This window comes from Anas platyrhynchos, chromosome 27 (assembly GCF_047663525.1).
Source record: "Anas platyrhynchos isolate ZD024472 breed Pekin duck chromosome 27, IASCAAS_PekinDuck_T2T, whole genome shotgun sequence".
In the NCBI taxonomy this organism is placed as follows: Eukaryota; Metazoa; Chordata; class Aves; order Anseriformes; family Anatidae; genus Anas; species Anas platyrhynchos.
In genome coordinates, this window is record NC_092613.1 from 4,663,180 (window position 1) to 4,686,606 (window position 23,427).

The 23,427-nt window shown below is 47.4% G+C and overlaps 1 protein-coding gene across 4 annotated transcripts in view; it reads left to right on the top strand.

The window, feature by feature from the left end:
• BRPF3 (bromodomain and PHD finger containing 3) overlaps positions 1 to 23,427 on the top strand; it is a 29,651-nt gene that overhangs the window by 3,294 nt on the left and 2,930 nt on the right. For 3 of the 4 annotated variants that reach the window (XM_072028516.1, XM_072028517.1, XM_072028518.1), the window contains exons 2-12: positions 2,568 to 3,970; positions 5,046 to 5,202; positions 7,100 to 7,231; positions 9,281 to 9,409; positions 9,788 to 10,100; positions 11,336 to 11,602; positions 11,772 to 12,248; positions 14,290 to 14,383; positions 17,135 to 17,232; positions 19,288 to 19,385; positions 21,322 to 21,476. In XM_072028516.1, coding sequence (XP_071884617.1) covers positions 2,586 to 3,970; positions 5,046 to 5,202; positions 7,100 to 7,231; positions 9,281 to 9,409; positions 9,788 to 10,100; positions 11,336 to 11,602; positions 11,772 to 12,248; positions 14,290 to 14,383; positions 17,135 to 17,232; positions 19,288 to 19,385; positions 21,322 to 21,476 — 3,305 coding nt within the window. In that variant the 5' untranslated portion in view covers positions 2,568 to 2,585. Of the gene's footprint in view, positions 1 to 506; positions 1,659 to 2,567; positions 3,971 to 5,045; positions 5,203 to 7,099; positions 7,232 to 9,280; positions 9,410 to 9,787; positions 10,101 to 11,335; positions 11,603 to 11,771; positions 12,249 to 14,289; positions 14,384 to 17,134; positions 17,233 to 19,287; positions 19,386 to 21,321; positions 21,477 to 23,427 lie in introns of those variants that run through there. The other variant, XM_027444712.3, reaches the window with a different exon arrangement.

Below are 23,427 nucleotides of genomic sequence, written 5' to 3' on the forward strand. Positions count from 1 at the left end.
GGCATGTCTTATCCCAGGCACTCAGATCTTGCTGGCAGCAATTTCCGTACCATTTTAGATCCTTCTGTGTAGCGTTAAGTAATTGTGTGTTTTACAAATGGGTTGGTTTATAACAGTCAGTAGAAAACCCACTTGGGGTAATTTCTCCAGACAATATTCTGATTGTTTCACTAAAGCTACAAGAATGCAGTACCCTTGCTGTTCCCATCAACAGGTAAAATAACCCTTCCTTGGGGTGCTTGTTTTTTGTTGTTGTTTTGTTTTAAAAAGCAAAGCTGTAATCTCTCTGCACTCCCAGCAATTGGCTAATGCTTTGTTTTTCCTGAACACAATATTAATAGCGACTGTGGTCAGGTCATTCTAATTCCTTTATCCTCCAATAACTTTTTGCCTCCAACATCTTCCTCAGTTAAGAGAGCCTTATGTCAGCAGGGTTTTCTTGTTGTTTTTTTATCTGTACATCAAGCTGCCTTTATACCCTTTTTAAAAATTCTTTTATTTTGCTACTGGTTGAAGCAATTGGAGTTTATCTGGGACAAGTTCAGTTGCATTTCTGCAGTCTGCTGATCAAGTGGCTGAGTAGCGTTTTAAGGCAAAAATCCTGGAAATCATGATATCTATATTTGCAGGTGGAAATTGCCCTCTCGTATTTTGCATCTGTGCTTAAGCTGTGCTTTCAGACTCCATCATTACGGGTGTGCTTACTGAAACTGGCACGTGCAGCTTATTTCTGTGGATGCAAAGGAGGATTTAGAAACTTTTCCCAAAACCTGTTTGTTTCTCAGCATACGTGTTATACCATGACTTGCTCTCATGGTTAACAGCCAGTACTTTTGAGAGAAATGTGTCACTCCTGGAATTTGTTACTCCTTTCTTGGATAACTTCATGAATTCTTGTAGGCACCGGTCCCGTGAGGTGCTGCTTGCTCTGAGTCACACAAATGAGGTTTTGTGAGGTTATGTCCATCACAGAGCAGAAATAATGCAACAGCTAAACGCAAATTGTGTTTTTGTAGTGGTTTTTCTTGTCTGCAAGTCCCACAGAAAAGGGCTGCAAGTGTGGAATGCTCTAAATGAGGGTGAGGTGCTGGTTCAGGCCTCTGCGCAGCAACAGATAAGCTCTGGGCCAGCTTATCTTCTTGGGGAGATTTTACATTTGCTTTTCTTTTCCTCCTCTCCCTCTTTCCTCGGCCTGTTTCCTCCTCGGCCTGTTTCTTCCCATATCTTGTGTTCCCATCCCTGACACTGTCCTTCTCCCTCGCATTACTCATTTGGCTTCCTCTCCACTTTCCCTCTTTGCTGCCTCCCTCCTTTGCCCTGAGAGCGCTGGGCTCCTGCCGCCGTGTTTCCATCCTCCCCCAGCTCTTCTCATCGCTCCAGGCTTCTTCGCTCCCCCTTGCTGGGCACCTCCTTAACGTCAGGAGCCGACTCTCAAATAATTATCTCAGTTGCTGATTAGCCATTTGCGAGGGCAGAGCTGGCGTGGGCTTTTAGTTAAGGCTCCGTGCGAATACCATTGCACAGCTCCCAGGACAGCTCGGTCCAGAAGGTGTCTTGCTGCTTTCCTGCTTGTAACGCTGGGATCCTGCACGCAGAACCAGCTCGGGTGTCTGAACATGGATTGTGGCTCCAGAGGGGCTGATGCTGAGCCAGAGCCCGTAAGTCCGTGCTGCTCATTCCCCTTTGCTTCCTTATAGATCCCGCCAAAGAGCAGAAGGGATGCGCACCTAGCACCCATTGCTCAGTTCATCCTGTGGTTCTTCTCGGGCTTCTCTGACCCTTTTTGCATAATGCGAGGGACGTGGGTCATTTCAGCATGTTGTGTCTGCGGAGTGGTGTAAGGAACAGCTACATCTGCAGAAGGGAAAGCAAAACTGGAGCAAAAAGAACACTTTTTGCATCCACGGTGTGGGAAAGGAAGGAGTGGCAGCGGCAGCCTTGAGGTGGGAAATGTGGGTGAGCTCCCTCCTGGACTGAGGGAACGCTGCTGGTTTTCTCACGTGGAGCTCAGCCACACACACAAAAAATAAGGAACTGCTTTTATAGGGCAGGAACAGCGCTTTCGTTTAGGCATGGAAAACATCCAGCACATTGTGTGTGCTGTCGAGGATATAAAAGAAAAGTCATGGGCAAGAGAACAGAGAGAAGAACTTGGCCTGTGCGAACTAAGCGTGTGAACGGTGCAAGCAGATGGAATAAGTGGTGTTTGAGTTCCTGGGGATCTGAGCGGTTTGCTGACCTGAATGCACAGCAGAGTGTTTAGATGCTGTGCTGGAAAACACATTGCAGCTCTTCTCAGCTGGTACTATGGGGGTATGCACATTTCCTGGCATGCACGTAGAGAACGTTGGAGGGTGCTGTGAGTTGCTGTGATATGCGTTGCAAGAAATGATTGATACATCTGGTCCTTGCTTGTAGCTAAGAAAGTGAAGAAACCTCAGCAAGCCTGAAACTGCTGGGGTCTTTAGTGGAAATGTTTTTCTGTTGGGATGCTGTGTGGCTTTTTCAATCTGTGTTGCTGCTGTTTGGTTGTCTCCTTGGCTTATGCTGGTGCTGGTTTGTTGCAGGGACCCTGGGCTGCAGCAATGAGGAAGCCTCGGAGGAGGTCCCGGCAGAACTTGGAGGGGAGACGTTCTCCTTCTCCCTACAGCCTCAAGTGCTCGCCGACTCGGGAGACGCTGACGTATGCTCAGGCCCAGCGGATCGTGGAAGTAGACATCGATGGGCGGCTTCACCGCATCAGCATCTATGATCCCTTAAAAATCATCACTGAGGACGAGCTGACTGCCCAGGACATCACGGAGTGCAACAGCAACAAGGAGAACAGCGAGCAGCCCCTTTTCCCTTCCAAATCCAAGAAAACACCTTCCAAAGGCAAGAAGAAGGAGTCCTGCTCCAAACACGCACCGGGGACATCTTTACACTTACCCCAGCCCAACTTTCGTGTGGTGGACATCTTCAGCCAGCCGGATGCCCCCCCTCTCCCTGCCGCCTACTACCGATACATTGAGAAACCTCCCGAGGACCTCGATGCAGAGGTGGAGTATGACATGGATGAGGAGGATCTGGCCTGGCTGGAAATGGTCAATGAGAAGAGAAGGGATGATGGTTACGGGACAGTTTCTGCTGACACTTTTGAGCTGCTGGTGGACCGGCTGGAAAAGGAGTCGTACCTCGAGAGCCGGAACAACGGGGCTCAGCAGTCCCTCATCGATGAGGATGCCTTCTGCTGCGTCTGCATGGACGATGAGTGTCACAACAGCAACGTCATCCTGTTCTGTGATATCTGCAATCTGGCCGTGCACCAGGAGTGTTACGGCGTGCCCTACATCCCCGAGGGGCAGTGGCTTTGCCGCTGCTGCCTACAGTCTCCTTCTCGCCCCGTGGATTGTGTCCTTTGCCCGAACAAAGGTGGAGCTTTCAAGCAGACCAGCGATGGCCGCTGGGCTCACGTGGTTTGTGCCATCTGGATCCCGGAGGTCTGTTTTGCAAACACTGTGTTCCTGGAGCCCATCGAAGGGATAAACAACATTCCCCCGGCTCGGTGGAAGCTCACGTGCTATATCTGCAAGCAGAAGGGCATGGGAGCTGCTATCCAGTGCCACAAGGTGAACTGTTACACTGCCTTCCATGTCACCTGTGCCCAGCGGGCCGGTCTCTTCATGAAGATCGAACCCATGAGAGAGACCAGCATCAATGGCACAACGTTCACCGTGCGCAAGACTGCTTATTGTGAGAGCCATTCCCCTCCTGGGACAGTGAGAAAAGGGGCTCCAGCTGCTGCCGGTGAGAGGCAGGAGGACACTGTGAAGGAGGAGGGAGAGGAGGAAGCCCATTCTGGCCCTCCCAAAGGGTCCTTGAAAAAGAACCAAGTGAAATTGAAGCAGAAGATCAAAAAGGAGCCCGGCGATGCAACTGATGGGCGTTCGTCTGTGCCCATGGTGACAGTTGCACAAATTCCCTCTTACAGGTGAGTGTTGGAGCTGGGCAGCAGGAGTGGACAGGGTCTGAGGACTCGGTCCCTCTGGTTTTTGAACTTGGGAGCACTCTCTTCAGTCAAAACCTGGCAACACCTGGGTTCAGATTGTGCTCCTCACCAGAGTTCTTCCCTGTAAGTGTCAGCAGCACACTGGTTTCCCTGCATTGTCAAGCAGCAGTCCCAAACTGTCACATAGTGCAGTATCTTCAGTAGTCCCTAACAGGCAAATACCCATCTAGCAACCAAATTTACATGGATGGCTGTGAAGGTGATTTTAAAATACTTCAGGCATTACACATTGGCAAGCGATTAGGGGTCATCCTCCTATTGATTTTCTTTTAAACTTCTCATTTCGTCATTTTTTTAATTCCTCCTTTTAATACAGAGCATGTCAAACTTGTCAGTGTTGCAGGCAGCTTTGAATCTGGCTGTGTGTTTTTTCTCCCAGCTCTCTCGTGCAGAATTAGGTAGTGATGAATTCTCATTTGGTGCCTGAGGAATTGCAGTGATGTGTCGCCAGTATTTCAACAGATTAGCTTTGAAAGACTGCTGATAAGGCACCGTGTATAATCTAATGAATGGTTTGAAAAGGTTAAAATAGGTACTATATTACTCCTGGACTCCTGTCAAGTTAGTTTCCCAGACTCCAGCTTCATGACATAAAACTTCAATGACCTCAGTAAAGTTATTCTGGCACTGAAAATAGTTTTTGCTTTTTCAGCTGTAGTTGAAAAATAGTTTTTTTCAGCTCCAGGTTACTGCTTGGAGCTGAATGGGGGATTGAATACTTTGGCTGTGCAGTGATGTACCTGGTCAGACCCTCCAGCCAAGCTGCTACTGAGATAGGGATGTGCTCTGAAAAGCGAGCACGTACATCTTCACGGCTGAGAGCCCCCAGGTTGTGCCTGTTGCAGGTGTGGATCGAGGCATGCATCGACTTTTGAGGCTGTATAGCCTCAAAGCTGCCCACCACAAAGCCTCATCAGGAACCTGGTGGCATCACCAGGGTCTGCGGGGTTACCATTGCTTTGCGGCTGGCTCCATGACGCCTCTTTGCTTCCTTTAGGCTGAACAAAATCTGCAGCGGCCTCTCCCTCCAGAGGAAGAACCAGTTCATGCAGAGGCTCCACAACTACTGGCTGCTGAAGCGCCAAGCGAGGAACGGGGTGCCCCTGATCCGGCGCCTGCACTCGCACCTCCAGTCCCAGAGGAACGCGGAGCAGGTACCGTGCTGCGGGCTGGGTCCACGTGGGGGGATGGCAAACACACAGCCTGGGAGGGTGCACTTGTTGTGTAGCTGGAAAGGGTGAAACAGGCAGAGGGTTGCCTCACCTGTGCAATTACGGAATTGTATAATGAGCCTGGATTTTTAGTCAGGAGTTAGGCATGGGAGAACATAAAGAAGAATTCTAACAGTCATAAAATCATGGGGTGGTTTGGGCTGGAAGGGACTTTAAAGATCATCCAGTTCCATCCCCCTGCCATGGGCAGGGACACCTCCCACTAGATCAGGTTGCTCACAGCCCCATCCAACCTGGAGCCCCCCAAGCCAACCTGGCCTTGAGCATTTCCAGACATGGGGCATCCACAGCTCTGGGCAACCTGTTCCCATGCCTCACCACCCTCATAGTAAATAATTTCTTCTGAATATCTAATCTAAATTGACCCTCTTTTAGTTTAAAGCCATTACACTTTGTCCCATCACTACACGCCCTCATAAAGAGTCCCTCTCCAAGAGGAGGAGGACAGTGGCTCTTCCTGGGTTACTTTTGTTCTCTGGGTATGCTCATGAATAGCTGAATTAGTGTGCCAGTGGGGATGTCCACTGTGCCACCAGAATTAGTGTTGATGAGCCAGCAGGTAAGAGTTTTCCACCTGAGTCAGGAGACCTGGGATTGTGCAGAGGCGTGACGGGCCCTCGGTAGCCTCATCTCTCAGATGAGTCAGAGAACCACGTTCCTCTCTTGTGATTAAAGATCCTCTCCTCAGGAAAATGGGTGTTAGCTCCAGAGTCCTGGCTAAATTCCAGTTTGGATCATTCTTCCTGCAGCTTGAATTTCTGACCCTCCCATGGACGTTCACATGAAAGTTTACACATAATCGTCAGCTCTGGACTTCTTTGCTTCCTCCTCTGAGCTGGCATCCCAGAGTGACGTGATGCTGTTAAACAGTGCTGTGTTTGGCACGAGAAGTAGTTGGTGAAGTAATGAGATAGTAAGACTCTGCCCTGTGACATAGGCAGGTAGTAGGTATTGTGTGTGTTGTGCACATTTAGTTTTACTGTAGTTGGAAAGTTGGAGGAATTTATAGGCTTTCAGTTTGCATCAAGACTGCTCTGGATGAATAATAAAACAAATATTTCCCACTCATCAGCCTGGAGCTTGGGGAAACTCAGCATTTCCTTGCTGTATTAAGTTAACAATTTACCATAAATAAGTTCTTAAAGACAAATGTTCTACAAATATAAGCCATTGAGATAGTGCAAAGCATTTATCATTCTTCTCTTGGCAGTAAGGCAAAAGTATGTGCACCTCAGCTGTATCCTCAAAACCATGTGAAAAGCTGCAGATTTAGGAGAGGAAGGATGATTGCATTGTGAAACCACTGAACTGTGTCTTGGAAGGTGTGAGCTCATCTCCCAGCGTTGGCCGTTCCTTTGTGTTTTGGCGAATCTCTCCGTGGCTCAATTTCCTATTGGTTACAAAAAGGATAATAATAGCTTTTTTTCTCCGATGCTTTTGCTCGCCTTGCCTTTGTACTGTGAACCCTTTGGGCTGCCTCTTCAATGCACAGCAGCCAACAAAAAGAATTTCCAGCCTCTGTAATGAACTTTGATATAAAGGCACGGAGAGCAGAAGTGAGCAAGCACTGAAGTGTTTTCCTAGAGTAGCTCCGGTGTGATTTAGGCCAAACTTCACAGATAATGCAAAATCCAGAAGGGCTGATGTTACGTTTGTTAGACAGCTAAACACTGCAGGGAGGAGGCGACATAATCTGAACAAGAGACAAGGAAAGAAGAGTCAGGCTATTAGAGCGGTGCATGGGGGACACCTAGAAAAGAGGAGAAAACAGAGGAAGCCAGTTGTGTTTTTCATCTCGCCCCGCTGTTACGTGTTACAGAAGGAGCAGGATGAGAAGACCAGCGCAGTGAAGGAAGAGCTGAAGTACTGGCAGAAACTGCGACATGACTTGGAGCGGGCACGGCTGCTCATCGAGCTCATCCGTAAAAGGGAAAAGCTCAAACGGGAGCAGGTAGGTACCTTGGGCTGCCGGGCTGCTGCTTCAGCCCTATGCAAGCACCCTGTGTTGCAGAAGGCAGAGGGGCACGGCAGGTTTTTCTTGAGCTTTTTTCTCTTTTCATAGAGTCTGACTTGTGGATGTGCAGAGCAGCCACCTCTCGCTCAGCACCTAAGTCTGTAACAGCCTCTGCCCCCAGGACCAGTGCTGGGCTGCAGAATGCTGGGGAAATGTTTGCATAACTAACGATGAATTGTATTCATGACCTCCAACAGCCCTTCTTTTTCTGTCCTGGGCATGGACTAGGTGTTCTGCAGAGTAGAAATTGGATCTCCCTTAATGTTTATTTCAGGATGTTGGTAACACCCTTTCTAGAAAAAGGCCTAAATCGTAATTCTGCTCATTTCTATATCTAAAAATTCCCATGTTTTGCCCTCTAAGTATCCTTTTTGAGAAGAAGCAGTTTTAAGGTTAATTTACTAAATTTTCCAGTTCCCTCTTTGACCTGTGTGCAGTTGCACTGGTTAAAGTTACCTCCTCTGCTTGCCAGCTCTGTCTGTTGAGGGTCTTTCCTTGTCACCCCTGGTCAGAGGGTGCAGCCACAGCTGTGCTCTCTGGCACAAGGTATCTTCAAGGACAGCTTCATGAAAGACTCAACCTGCACATGTGAGCCTGAATGCATGCCCTCAGGCATTGCCTGGGTGCTCTCCCTGCTGCTAGGCACTGCAGGGAGCCAGACAGAGGGAAAGCAGCATCCTCTGTGATCATGGCCCCTCTGCAAGCTGTTTTTTTTCATGTCCAGAAACTGCCCACGGCTTTTCTGCAGGCCTCTTGATGCCAGCACTGGTTCATTTGCTGTGATATCTCTCATTTGTAGCAGTGGCTCAGTCCTGCTTGCTGTGTGGACATATTTTAGGTAGGAGGATTAAAAAAAAAATCACTTGAGCTTTGTATCTGTTTGCTTTTGATATCTCGGTGTATCCATATCTCAGTTGGATAAATCCATAAAAGCTTTTTGAAACTGCAGTGTGCTTTAGAAATGGATATGATATCACAGAAAAGTGTGTCTGGTTGGAGCTCCAGCCCAGCCCAACCTTTAGGTGAGTGGCAGGGATGTTCCAGAGTTCTGACTCTTTGTTCAGGTTCTTTCCTGTTTTGGGGGAAGAGTGTGGTCATGCTGTTGATTTAAAGGTCACTTTATCTGCCTTCATTCATTCTCCTATTGATGCTGTCTTGTTGCTGAGCACATCAAATACAGTTTGCTTTGTGTAAACAGACTTGCTTTCCTTTCCTATTGAAGTGGTTGATTTAATGACATAATGATGGATTACAAGATCAAAGAAATTAAAATGTTAAAGCAGAAATAAATACCTCTATCCTTTTCCAGTTTCCTTTGAATAGAGTTTCAGTGTAAGAGACCAAACTGGTGCTACAACTTGTTAGCTTGAAATCAAGACAGCATTAGGGACTCCATAAAGAATGGAGTAAGAAACTGTACTATGAAACTCGCGTGCTTCTAACCATTATTGTGGTGTGGCTTCTGCCTTGAAGTGTGAGAGCGTGTATCTTGAACTTTGTTTATGTTCACTCGCCTAATTATGAGTGTTGTTGTTCATGTAAACGCCTACGTACTTTTAACTTTTTTGTAATGTTGCTAATTGGCATAATAATATCTCGAGGCAGGGAGTTCTACAGGATAATTTACCAGGCATGAAAAACTTCTTCCTGTTTTCAGTTTTAGTTCTACTCCCTTTCAAGTTCATGGGGTTTCCTCTTGTTTGGCTTTATGAGATGGGATGAGAAGGAGTTCCCTGTGCAAAAAGTTTGGACTCTGAAATCAGGCTCTGCAAAGTGCTGTCTGCTAATGTGCATCGTGCACATGGAAAAGACAAGCTGTTTGCCAGAAATTCTTCAGCAGTGAGTCTAGCAGGCCAGTGGCACGATGACCTGAGGTTTCCACCACTGAGTGGGGCTGGGTTGATGATTCAGGAGAAACAAGAGGGAGACGCTATCTGCATATCCTGTCCTCGATAACTGTCCTCATCGCCGTTTTCCCGTTCCCAGGTCAAGGTTCAGCAGGCTGCCATGGAGCTACAGCTGACGCCTTTCAATGTCCTTCTGCGCACGACGCTGGACCTGCTGCAGGAGAAGGATGCTGCCCAAATCTTCGCAGAGCCCGTTAACCTGAACGAGGCAAGTCTCTTTCCTAGGGGTGTCTGACGGGTTGGAGATGAGGTGTTGCTGGGCAGAAGCTCATGTGCTGTCATAACCCGGGCAGCACAAACCACCTTGTCCCAAGCTGCTGGTGGATTGAAGAATATCTCAAAGAGGACTCACAGTGTGGGGATCCTTCCAGGCCAAAACAGGGTTTTGTTTTCTGGAAGCTTCAGCGCATCTCAGACAAGCAGTGTTTTGCAGAGACAGGATGTGTCTGCCCTGACTGGGTGACACACAAATAAACTGCTGGCACTGCCCCTTGCAGGTGGAAAGGGCGTTCAGAGTGCTTATGATGGATGCGCTCTAGTTGGCTAGTAAATGGTTTTTGTAATTGTACAGGTTTTATATGTTTAGGTTCCAGATTACCTGGAATTCATTTCCAACCCAATGGATTTTTCCACCATGAGGCGGAAGCTGGAGTCCCACCTGTACCGAACATTGGATGAGTTTGAGGAAGACTTTAACCTTATAGTTACCAACTGCATGAGGTATAATGCTAAAGACACGATTTTCCACCGAGCAGCTGTCCGGCTCAGAGACCTCGGAGGAGCGATATTGCGTCATGCACGGCGGCAGGCTGAAAGCATCGGCTTTGACACTGATGTGGGGATTCACCTGCCCGAGTCACCCAAAACTGAGGACTTTTACCGCTTTTCTTGGGAGGATGGTGAGTGTTGATTAGTTTTCTTTTTTTTTCTGGATAGATTGTAACCATGTACTTTGTTCTGAGCATGTCAAACAGCCTGTGTGAAAATCGTAGCCATCATTCAACATAAAAAATGTTTCCTACCCATGTATTTACCTAAGCATATATCTAACTCCTTCATAGCCTCAAAGAGCAGGTTTTCAGGTGAGTTGAGCTCTCAGAGCTAAGTGCAACTTAGTTCCAGCTCTTTTAGTGCATATCTGCCTCAGAACCTTGTACCTGCCTGTGTTATTTGATTTGTGCCGTGGGTGTATCATAAATTGGTATTTTAAAGAAGAGTGCAAAGGTGGATCTAGGATTTTTGCTCTAAGGAAAGGTCATATATTTCATTGTAAATCAAAACGATAATCATTATATACCTGTGGCTTGTTACAGAGCCAACTCTGTATTGTTCAGGGGTTGAGACTATTTTCCTTCTCAGTTTCTGTGATTCTCTTGGTTGCAAATGTGACAAATAATGAGGGAGAACACAAGAGGTGCAAAGCCTGTCAGGGTAGGCAACAAATTGATAAAGGATAGAACAACTAGATTAGATGGAGCCCTAAGGGCTGGGAGGAGATGATGTGGCATTACGGTACTGGGACCCAAACAATCCTTCTAGGTGAGACTTTCCATTCACAACATGACCCCAGCCATGCCCACAGCCAAGATCAGCATCTCAGGATGCAGATCCCAAGCACTGGTTGGCAATGGTGTACAATTGCTTTGCTAAACTTAGTGCAGAACACTGCTGCCATCCAGCATTCGGAGCTTGCAGTCTGATTCATTTCCTAAATGTTTCGACCCTCTTAAATACAGATTATGGAAATGTTATGAAATTCGTGTTAGTGTATGATAGGGCAGCCCTCAGCTCTCTGCCCTGCTCCAGCAGTTGCTGGCACTTCAGCAGGCCTGTGAAGGACCTGGACTGTGAGCTGTCTTGTGTAGGGTGCAGACACATGTTCTTTCACTGCCATCCCTGGGACAGTAATGGGAACTGGAGGGCAGTGCAAGTTAAATCAGCTGCTTTTTACCCAGTGGAAGGAAGTCCGAGCTCCAAGGCTAGTACTTTGTAAATCCTCAAACTACAGCATCTGGTTCATAAATAGCATCGATGGTAATGAGGCATGGCTGTGGTCCCAAATAGCAGCAGTGGAATTCCCTTCTCCGAAAAGCCTTGCTCCTTCCCTTCACTGTTACAATTTCTTTTGCTGCAGTGGATAACATCCTCCTGCCAGAGAACCGGGCTCACCTCTCCTTGGAGGCCCAGCTGAAGGAGCTGCTGGAGAAGCTGGACATTGTGAGCCCCATGCGGTCCAGTGGTGCCCGGACGCGACGCATCCGGCTCCTGAGACGGGAAATCAACTCCGTTCGGCAGAAGTTGGCCCAACAGCAGAACAAGACCATGCCCAATGGGGAGCCTGTGCCGTGGGAAGAGGGGCTGGATAAAACGGTGAAGGAAGAGGATGAGGAAGGAGAGAAAGGTGAGAGGTTGCAACTGGATTTTATTTCTAACTCTCCTAGTGCATGTTGACAGCCAGTACCTGCTGTTCCTCCTCTCTGTGGCCTTAGTGGAAGACAGGAGTGACTCTGTGTAGTTTAGAGAATAACTCTTTCTAAAATGTTCAAGCAGATTCTTTGTTCCTTTATCAGATGATGCCAAGCCCCCGCACCCTCCCACCTTGGAGCCCACGGGCCCTGCACCGTCCTTCTCGGAGCTGGAGTCTCTGCAGGACCCTCCGACGCTCAAACCCATCAACGAAAGCAAATCCTTCAACCAGCTGCAGAAGAAGGTGATGTCGGACAGGGAGTTCTTCGACAAGAAGGCGCTGCAGCGGGAGAGCCAGGCCTTCCAGCGCCTGCTGAGTGACAACGGCCTGAACGGACTCGCCTTGCCGCCTGCGGACACCCCCACCAGCCCCCCCTTCAGCGGCGTGGGCCGACGGACATCTGTCCTTTTTAAAAAAGCAAAGAATGGGGTGAAGCTGCAGAGGGGCTTGGACTGCTCCCTGGAGAACGGGGAGGACCACGGGCAGAGTGACAGGGAGCGACAAGCCCGGAAACGGCCGCAGAGCAGGAGTTACAGCGAGAGCGACGGAGAGAAGTCGCCCAGGCAGGCAGGACAGAGAGGTGATTCCCTCATTCCTGGGGTTTCTCTTTCTTTTGTACACCTGGAAACTGCTAGGTAGGGCTGGGAGAGTGGGAGCGCTGAGGCCAGGTAAAGATGTTTGCATGTGAACTGCGCGCCTGAAACTCACTTTGTGCTTGGAGGACACAGTCACCAGAGCCAGAGGTGCCTGAGGAAAGCCTCACCTCTTCTGCAGGTTCCTAAAATGGGGCAGACAAGACATGTCCATAATGAGCTGCACCTCTTTTCTCCCCTGACTATACATGAAGTTTGTGGTAACTTAGTTCAGCTCTACACAGCTTCGTTTTAGACATATAAAGCTAATGAGATGAAACCCAGATTGGGTTACAAGTAATTCTTCCTTTCACCAGTCAGCAGGGCTGCTGAGAGGAGTTCACCACTTCTTGTAGAGCAAGCCACCATGCCCAGCTGCTTGCAGAGATGTTGAATGGCCTGGCTGGAGATTGCAGGGTCTGTAGTAAAGGTTGAGAAGTGCTGGCATTCCTGCCCTCATGGGAAACTTCGTGCTGAGTAGGCTACTCTGAGGAGCGAGGGTTTCCTTCTGCAGAAGTGATGTGTTTGTTTGGAAGTGTGCAGTGGACCAGTAACACAACACTCGTGTAAGATGAGATGGCAAACACTGCCTCTAAACCAAGCTGTACTCTCAGTTCTGAGACTCAGATAAAATTAGTGGGAAGACCAAACAGGTTCCTTTTCAAAAAAGCCCCGTAAACAAGAATAAGCAGCTGAGATCAAATTTAGAAAGATTCAAGGTGAAAAGGAACATCTGAGTGACAGCAATGTGATTTCTTTCCAATTCTGTGTTAACAGCCATCGTGGGACAGCTCCCATGTGTAAGGCTTGACAGCCCATACCTCAAATACCACCTTAAAGTTATTTGGCTGTCGAAGGTTGTTCGTAAATAGAGAGTGGGAGGAAAGCAATTGCACATTGGGGTTGACTTACTAGGACAGGTTAAAGGAAACGTGAATGTCTTCTCCAAAGAGGAGCTGCTAGCTGAGGGACACACTGTCATTGTGTGCCAGTAATTAAAGCAGAGAGGAGTTACCCACAGTGGATAAAGCTCAGCATGAGAAGTTGAAATTAAAAAAGGAAAAATACAGGAAGGGTGCTGGAAAATCAGTGATAACTAGGCAGTAATATTTTTCCTCTGCTGAAGAAGCACTGCTGTTTTTTTTCCTGAATCGCAGCACCGCTTTGGTGATTCAGTGCCTTCGACTGTTTCAAGCACAATTGTTTTCTCCTAACTGGAGGGAGTGTCTGGTGCCAAGTCTGTGTTACCACAGAGACAGGTCAGCGTGATCGTGATCAGGGTTGTCACATCAAGGTGTTGCCCAAAAATGCACTCCCTGTGGCAGTGGCAGTGTTAAAGCTGGAGAAATAATAGTGGCCTTGACACGATTTTGCCCTTTATGTGGCTCATGGAGTTCTACTGTGTTTAGGATGGGTAAAGGCAGTGGTCGTCTGCCTGCTTGTGCCTGCTCTGCTTTTCTTAGGGCAGTGTTGGGTTGGTGCTTGGTCTTTTTTTTTTTTTTTTCCTTTTTTTTTTTCCTGCCTGTGCTGGGGAGATTTGGTTCTTGTCTAATCCCAGAGGTGATGCCAGCTCCCTGTGTAGGTATCCCTCTGGTGCATGGATCAGGAAACTTGGCAGCAAAGGTAAGATTTCCAGTACAGTCAGTGCCAGGGGCAAGGAATTGAAATATTCCACTGCAGTGACATTTGTACTGGCCTGAGAGGAAGAGGGGGGGCTTCTACCCAGGGCACTTCCCCAGCACTCGCTGCTTCTTCAGGCGGCCCAATTTCCCGGGTGTGGGGAGCAGAAATACCTCTCCCTGGTCACCTTCGGGTTCCAGCTGAGCCTGGGGAACTCAGAATTTCCCTCTCCTGTTGAAGCACTCATCCTCTTTGTGACTGCTTCTGGCTTTCCAGGTCAGCAGGCAGGGACCCTACCCGAATTTTGGCAGCGTCTCTGTGTGTTGTTGCTGTTTCCTGGGGCTGATTCCCTTTTTGTTTCCTTGGCAGGAGTGACCAACGGCTTTGCAAAGCACGCAGAAAACGGCTCCGACTCCGAGTGTGGCTCTGGCCGGGGCAGTGGGCTGGTGCTTGAAGCCTGCAGGTAAGACCCTGTGCTAAGCTGCTCCCCCAAAATATCTCCTCTCTGGATTTATTGGCCTGGGTTTGTCATTCAACTTCTTTGTTTAAAACCCAGCCCAAATAGTTATTTTATGTGTTGAACCTAAAGAAAAAAGCTTCTCAGGCTCCATCCTGTCCTCTGAAGCTCTAGGTCCCAGAACACTGCTTGATTTTGCAAGCAAGTGGGCATCTGTTACACTCCTGTTTCTCAGTACGGACGCATCCTCTTTGCTGATGTGTATCTTCCTGCGGTTCTTGAGAGCCAAGGCCAGAAAACCCTTTGATCTCAAAAGGCCAGCCCAGCACCACAGGCAAAACTGAACCTCTGCCACCTACTGAACGGCTGCTTGCTTCCTTCCAGAAGTTCAAAAGCAGAACTTTCAGACAGGACTGAGCAGACTGAAACCAAAAGTCTGTATTTTGGTCAGATGCAGTAGGTACCATGGTACCATACCCATTTTCTGGTCTTATCTCCCTGTCCATTCCTCCTCACACTGACTTTACACTTCACAACCCTTTCACTGCACAGTGAGATCCATGTCATAACAGCATTGTGCCAAAATCGTGTGCAGTGTGTGCTGTGCGTGCAGGCTACAGGGGCAACTAGGGTTGATGTGAGTAATATTTTCAGTGCCTGAGACATGTCATTGCCCTCTGCTTGTCTTTGATGATCCTGAGGGTGATGGCCTGTCAGTAGGGAAATAATTTCAGTCACTTTATGCTTCCTTCCAGTTTATGTGCTCAGTTAGTCCTGTAAAACCCCAAGCTTGCAGTGGTAGCTGGGCACTTGAGATCGTAAAATTCCCCGTGCACACCCATTGTTAGGGCTGAGACTACAGTCTGTTGTGTAACAGAGTATTCTGCAGCAGGGTTGAGTCCCAGGAGCATTTTTTAAATGAAAACTTCACCCTGCTTTGCAGAGTGATCCTAAATGTTAGCTGTTATGAAGCTTTTTTCTTTAGGTTCAACACATAAACGTTAGAGATGCATAACTTTACTCGTATAGCTAGGGTTTGCTTAGTGTTTCCATCATAAGTCGGTTTTCAAAGGCTTAAAATTTGGCTACGGCATAGTTGGTTTGGGGTTGAAATTAACATTTTAACCCTGAAGCAAACTTCGTGGTGATCCCTGTGTTCTTCATCCAGAACTTTTGAAAAAATGAATGTGTGCGTTGTGGAGCGGCACGCAAGAGGAGCTGGTGTTTTGTTAGTTGGCCTTTTAACTCATGGACATCTTTGTTTAAAACGTGTTTTGGACAGAAAGATAAGCCATTATGCGCCTTAATTCCTTCAAATGTTTTGGCAAATGCTTGGAAAGGCCTGAGGCAACAGGCAGTGTCCTGCAGGTATGCAGAGCTGTGTTTTTGTCTCCTGAGGGCCTTCTGGTGCCTGTGTCAGTGGAAAGAGGCAAGGAATTTCCTGTGAGGGCAGGAAATGGTGGCAGAGCGATCCCACATCCACTGTCAGGGGCTGGGCAGCCCCAGGGGAGCACGCAGCACCCTGGTGAGTTATCTCACTTAGCAGATGCTGAGCCCCTTGGAGGCAAAAGGCCTCCAATGCTTCTCTGAGCTGACATCCACACACCGCCTCCTCTCTCCCCTTTTCTCTGGGTTTTGTACCCAAATCTTCAGCTTGAGCATCACTGCCTCTCCTGTAAGTGGGATATTGCCATGATCCCCGTGCAGATCTCACAAGAAACTGTTGCAGTAAAATATTGTAAGTCGAGAAGCTGCGTGGATGGGAACAAAAAGCAGAGAGCTGGATTCATGCAGAGTTGTAATGTCATGTAAATGGGAGCCCTTGAGTCATGCAGAAATCCTTCACGGGGTGAGGATTAACTCAGAACAGGACAAGGAGCCAGAAACTCGCTTTCAGACCGTGTCTTGATCTCATGGCCCTGCTGTATTTACCTCAGTTTCCCCATCTGGAAGTGAGAGAGACAAAACCGAATTCACAGGGGAGCGTGGGGGCTTGTTAGTTGATGTTTGCAAAGTACTTTGAAGATGAAAAGTGCGATGTAAGTGCTTATTACAATAATTGCAAGCAATTCACATAGCAAAAATTACATTAGAGCTGTGTGACACCCACAAAACAAGGAATTAAAACAAGCTGATGTCTCATGGAGAACTTGTACAATTATTCTATTTAGGAGCAGCTCTGTTTACTTCTTTTTCTCCACTCCGTCTTTTTGAGTACCAAATACACTCAGAATGGGGTGGTTATTAGAGAATTGTAAAAAATAATTACCAGAAGTGGAAAAAAATGGGATTGCCTAAGATGGAGATGGGCTATTTTCTGAAATCTGTGTAGTAGGGAGGTAAAAAGGATGTTCAGAACTTGGGCTGATCGAGCTCAGTTGCTGACAGATTGGCATCGTACCAGGGGGCTGCTCTGTCCTCTCTGAAGTTTACCCACAACTGGGTGAGTCCACATGAGTGCCAAACATCACGGCATCACCTCTCCAGCATGTAATCCTTGCTGGGTTTCTTCCTCACGTTAATAATGAGGTTTGTATAAGGCCCCCCTCATCACTCATGGAAAAGCTGGGACAACGTCCAGCATTCCTGCACCAGAAGAAACGTTTTGCTCAAGTATTCGGTGTTCTTTTCACATCAGGGATGCACCAGTGCAGTAATTTTCCAGTATTTTAAACAGGGGGGTCCATTTATTTGGCTGTGTGTTCAAGGGTAGTCTGTTTTTTCCTAATACCCTGCTTTTCCTTTTTGTTCTAACAGTGGTTTGATGCCTCCCAAGCGAAGTCGAGGGAAGCCAGCTCTTTCTCGGGTGCCCTTCTTGGACGGTGTGAACGGAGACTCTGATTACAGCAGCTCAGGTGAGAGTGGCTCACAGGGACTCTGCTTGGGGGAACACCTCGCTCCTGTCCCACAGCACGATAGGGCTGAGACCCCACATGAAGCAGGGGGAGCAGGTCTCAGGGCGTGTTGGGAACCAGCCCTCCAGGAAGCACACAGATGGCACGGTCAGGATGCTAACCTGCCCCGGTGTTATCACCCTGCTTTTTACCAATTTATGCTGTTGCATAAAAGGTTTTTCCTGCTTTCACTTTTGCTGATTGCTTGTGCCCTGTGTTCTCCTCGGATATTTGCTTTCTGTTGATCTGGTGTAATGTGTCTGGCACTGCCTTCTTCAGATAGGGGACTAGTTCTCCTTAATGATGCTGCAATACAAACAGTAAATGATAATTACAAGAGAGGTCTCTCTGGAAATGACTTCACAGCTCTTCCCTCTTGTATTGCTATCCTTGCTTTCAAGGTCTTCGTAACAAAGTCGTTGTCTTTGTCTGACTGCGCTATCCAATAGTGTAATTAAGTCACACTCCTCTAATGCTCCCCAAGGCAACACACCATTCTTCCAGCACTCACGTGGCCAGATTCTCATCTTGGTTATGGTGTGTCATTGATAGAGTTACTGCTGGTTTACACTGGTGTCTCTGAAATAAGAATTCAGCTTTGGCATCCCGGGATGCCCGTGCCCTTCTGTACAGCTCCTGTGCACTGGCTCCTGTCTCCGCGGGAGCTGTTATCATCCTGGACCCTTCGTGCTCAGCAATCTGCTTTGGAGATAAGCTTACAGAGAGGGGCTGGTATCGGGAGAATTGGAATCACACGATTCTGTGCTTTATAACATCGTTTCATTAACAGAAGAATGCGCTTGGAATGTAATAACGGAGAAGTACATCGGGTCTGCCTTGGCAGTGCACTCATTTGGGTTGTATTCAGCATATTCTAGATTCAGTTTGACTTGTGGTGAAGTCAGAGTATTGACCATTCCCCCCAGAGGAAGCACTGCCTGCTGTAAAACTCGCAGTAATGAAGATTGCTCCTTTTCCAGGGCCAGGAGCTAGCAGATGAGTTATTCATCTCTTGAATAGATCTCCTGCAACATTTCTGACCCGAGTTAGAAAAAATTGGTAGCTAACAGACTTCTGTCAATGAGAAGCAGGCATTTCCTACAGAGATCAAATACCCTCAATGTATGTGACATCAGAATTGGCTGGATATTCGTATTTACAAGGAATAAAAAGGAGCTCTCCGAGCAGAGGTCCAAATCAATCTCAGATACAGCTTCATCAGTTCCACTGAGGGTGAATTTAGCTTGGTGGAGTGTAATGGACCAAATTCATCACTTTTATACCCATTTGATTTCATCAATGTTACAGCTATTCATTTCAAAGCTGAGTTTGGTGAATCTGATCTAATGGGAAGTGTCCCTGGGGGTGGAACTGGACGGTCTTTAAGGTCTCTTCCAACCCAAACCATTCTGTGATTTCTCTGATATTATGATTCTACGTGTGTGCATGGACTTAGACCTATGATTTAGGAGAACAACTATCTTAAGGCAGAAGAACATAACTGTACTGACACACCATAAAAAGGCTGGATATTCACTGTAGCCATGCTATGTCTCATTGCACGTTCCATTTATCATAAACTTACTGTGGAAGAGATGTGTGTCTTACCACGTATGGATGTGGATACCAAATGTATGTAGGTTCAAACAATAAGTGGCTTTCCATTTTGCTCTCTGTCTTTATTATGAAAAGTGTTCTGGAATTGTGCATTTGTGCATGTCAGTGACTAAATCTATGCTTTTGTGTGACAAATAAGAGGACAGTAGGTTTGTTCTCAGCAAAAGTGAAATTCCAGCTCTCTGCTTGCTGTCTAACCAAACAGAATAAAAGAAATTGAAACAGAAACATTGTCAACGTGTTTTAAGTGCAACAGTCGTTCAGCTGCTTTAGCTGATTGCTACCAAGACAAGGCAAGCAATCAGGACTGGGTTAGGTGGTGGGGTGGTTTCTTGTGTTATTGCAACCTCCGTGCTGGCACCTGGGCCCTTGTAAGCCGTGCCTCCTTCTGTCCCTTAGGCAGGACTCTCCTGATGGCCTTTGAGAGTCAGGCTGAGCTGGAGCCCTTGGAGCTCGTGTGGGCCAAGTGCCGTGGCTATCCCTCCTACCCTGCCTTGGTAAGTACCTTCTGCTCTCTTGCAGTCTGTAGCAGCAGCACAGGTACCCCAGAACACAGTGCCAGTGTGCAGTGTAGCCAGACAGAAAAGGAAAGCTTCTCAAAATCATGTACTATGTGGGTTTTGTTTTGTTTTTTTCCATTTTCAGTTTATTTTCCCTGTGCTCATTGTTTCAGAGCCCTCTCCTCTCCCTCTCCTCTCCGCAGTACTGTAGGAATGAGAAGACTTAAATTTTGTAAAGGCAGGCACCAGGTGCCACTGGTGTCTCACTGCCTGTACATCTTACCCAGTGAGTACAGCTGTGTGTGTAGGTGCCCAGCTGGCCGTATGGTGTATACAGATCCTCTTGCAATAGCTGTATGTTTGACTTGAAAATGAGAAGGTCTGCATGTTTTGGAACCTAGTCCTTTGAACGGTGCTTCTGTAATATTTATCATTTTTTAGATATTTAACTATTACTGTCAAATCCATAAACCTGGCTTCAGTGAGCACCATGCTCAGTTCCAAAGTAGGATAACGTGCAGCTGGTGCTAGGAAGTGCCAGTGGCACTGCAGGCTTTTAAGTGCCTGTTAAGTTATCACCAGAGAGAGATTGCTGAAGTAAGTATAAAAGTAAGAACATTCGGTAGTCTGACTGTGTCTTCTTGTTTCTGCTACTTTTAAATATATCCCTTGAGACACGGCTCTTCCAGCCGTCTCTGCTCCGTGTAGTTTCTGCATGGCTGCAGCCGTTCCCCAAAGTACCTTTATGGCTGGGATCACTAAGAGAGACGGCGCTTGTGACTGCTGAGAAATTGCAGGAGGCTGAAAGCAAGTGTAGTCGTCACGGAAATTATACAGGTCCCTACATCCGAACAGCAGAGCTGTGAAACCATGCGTAAGCTGACACAGCATGTATGCCCGGCCGTGGCAGAGTACAGTTCTGATGCTGTCAAAAAGAGCAGATTCTGCTAGAAGAATGACCCTCATCTGTGCTTTTACTCTGGGTAGGAACCCAGAGGAGAGAACAGCTTTGGATCTGCTCGCTGTGTTGGCCAGCCAAAGCATTTTTTAGATCATGATGTGGCTACAACCAAAGTTAGATTGTGCTTTAGCATGGCACAGTTGCCCAAAAATAAGGCTTTTTTTTTATAATAATTTGTTGTGGTGGTAAAGTGGCTTAATAAAATCCTACAGCTGGCCAGCGTCAAAACCAAGTTGCTTTTTCAAGCCCTTAGAAGCCAGGATCAGGAGGCAGAGAAGAAAAGACCTGGTATATATCCACCTTTTGCTGCTTTGTTCCCCTCCCATGATCATACAGCACAAATGTTGGACACTGACATTTCTGCTTGATATAGGGACAATTGACGCATTTGTTGTAATTTCTCTCCAAAATGACTGTAGTCTGCGCTCCCCTGGCCTGATAAAGCCAGCATTGCTTGTCAGCTCTCGTAAAATACGGGGTCTGATTCTGATCTAATAACAGCATAAATCTCAGCAATGCCACTAAAGTCAATCGAATTGCACCAGAATGGAGCTGTTGTGAAATAACATTATGCCTGCTGAGTACAGCAATGGTCTGAAGTTTATTGCGCAGGTTTGGAGAGAGGGAGGGAAATCCTCTGCTGAACACAACCATGCTGAGTTTGTGCTTAATTACCAATTAGTCTAAATGCATCTGCAGCCACACAGAGCCACATACTTCTGTCCTTTCACTTCTTTTTTAACATCAGGTGCTTGGCTTTTGGACTGACTGGTTCCCTTTCCAAATTGAAGCCTTGAGGATAGGAGAATTCGTTAAAAAGAGCTGCTGAGATAGAGCAAGCAATTTGTTTACCCTTCCTAAGTAGGTTTTAATCATCTAGCTTGGATAGACGGAAAGAACATGAAAAATAAATGCATTTTCTGCAGTGCTTGAAGGGGTTTGTGCTTAAATATCCTTTCCCTGTGTCGCTAGATAATCGACCCCAAGATGCCGCGTGAGGGTTTGCTCCACAATGGAGTCCCCATCCCAGTCCCACCCATGGATGTGTTGAAGCTGGGGGAGCAGAGGCAGACAGAGGCAGGCGAAAAACTCTTCCTTGTCCTTTTCTTTGACAACAAGAGAACCTGGTGAGTGCGTGCAGACAGGCGGGGGCCTGTGGTGAGTGCTGTGGCTGAGAGGGAAGATTTAACGTAATCTTTGGCGTATGGGAGCGTACAGGAGTTATTGTTACGGTGGTGTTACATGTAAATCAGAATTTAAATGTGCAGCAATCAAGAGAAGTCTAAATGAGGAAGCTGGTCTGCTTTTCCCTGCTCCAGACCATGACATTTGACTGCTCCATTTCCCTGCTGAGCAACGTGCCAGCCTTCACCCGGGGTCACGGCACCACAGAAACACTGAGACACATGGAGAGCCAATTTAGTGGTCAAAATCTACGGCAAATTAGAGGGAGCGTTTTACTTCAAAACACAAGCAGACTCAGCAGCCAGTTTCCCTGCTGCACAAAAGATTTGCCAAGAATCTCCAGGGTAACATTTTCAAAATGCTGGATTTTTTTTCCATATTTAGACCTAAACTAACAGCCTGATTTTTCAGGGGTAGCGATACCTGCAGCTTTCAAATGAAGCCATTTGTTTTAAGATGGAAAATGGAGGTGTAAGCAGTGGGTTCAGGGCAAGTGAAATATCTCAAGGCCTTTCACTGTTCTCAGACAGACTGAATCTGCTGATTTTAGTGTCAGTGGCTGACCAGGCTCATGTGGTCACAATAACCCAGACATACAATAAGCCACAAACCAATGAAGTGCCTTAAAAATGAGCAATAAGGCTCTGAAATCAGCACAAGAAACAATGGGAAGCTCGTCAAATTGGAGCATTGTGCTGGAAGAGGTGAGTCCCCCTGACGAGGCAGGCAGCTGTCTGCTGAACCTGCTGGATTATTTAACCAGCAAATGCAACAGGAACCGAGCAATAAACAGTAACACAGGAGTCGGTGTCTGTGCGCTGCTGGGATCAGAGATCTGCAGGGTTTAAACTGAGGACAAAGCAGATGCTGAGCAGTTGGGGTGCACATGCAAATGGTGGAGAGAGATTTGCCTGTTCTCTTTCCTCTATAAAATGAGACACCAACAGTTCAAAAAGGAGCCTCGCAGGACTTCGAGAGCCCTCCTCCTCCTTCGTCTCCTTGATATAGTCTTTACCTGCATCCCTGGAAGGGGCTTTAGGGAGGTGGCAGCCCTGCCAGGGCAAATATTTCTCCTGAGGGTAGGGAAGGGCTGGAGGAAGGAGGCACGCTGCCCAGAGGCTGTGCTGCAGATGGAGGGAAGGTTCCTGGGAGAGAGCAGAGCCAAACGCACAGCAGGTAAAGCAGCAAGGGGGAGCCTTGCCTCCTGCATTTTGGGGCTGCAGCAGCACTTTATGCAGTTAGAAAAAAAAAGGAAAAGCCAGTGCTCTCTTCCTGGGAAGCAGAGAAGCAGGGGTCATGTTTGCATCACCTGCTGAGTATCTTCATGTCCTCTGTTGAAAAGAGGTACAAAGATACACACATCTGAGGCTTGTTATTTGTACGCTGCATTGTTTCACTTTCCCTGATTACCAGAACCTCCTGGTAACAGGGCATGTTCTTCAAGGAGGTGCTAATGATTTGTAGCTGGAAATCAATGGCGATGTCACACTGCCCCTTGCTGTAGTCATTGGTTTTGAAAAATCTAACTCTGAGTTTGTAATTGAAACTACCTGCCCAGGAAAAATCAACATTTCCTCTATTTTGCCTTGCTGTTATTGAAGACAAAGCTCCAGTGGTTCCTGACATTTTTAAGTGGCCACTTCTTAGATCCTTGAAAGCAATTTGTACAAAGCCAGAGCATCTCGAGGAAGTCCTAAGACCCCGCTTAGTGCCAGATTCAAATTCTGCTGAGTGCAGTGAGGCTGCAGAAAGGTCACAAAGACAAAACTTCGCCCCTCATCTTCATGGTGGAGACGCACTTTGCTGCGTGGGTCAGCTGTGCTGGCTGGCTGGGAAACATTGAACCGTGGCCGAGATCTAACTCCATGGGGCTGGAGTTCATTAGGAAGGATG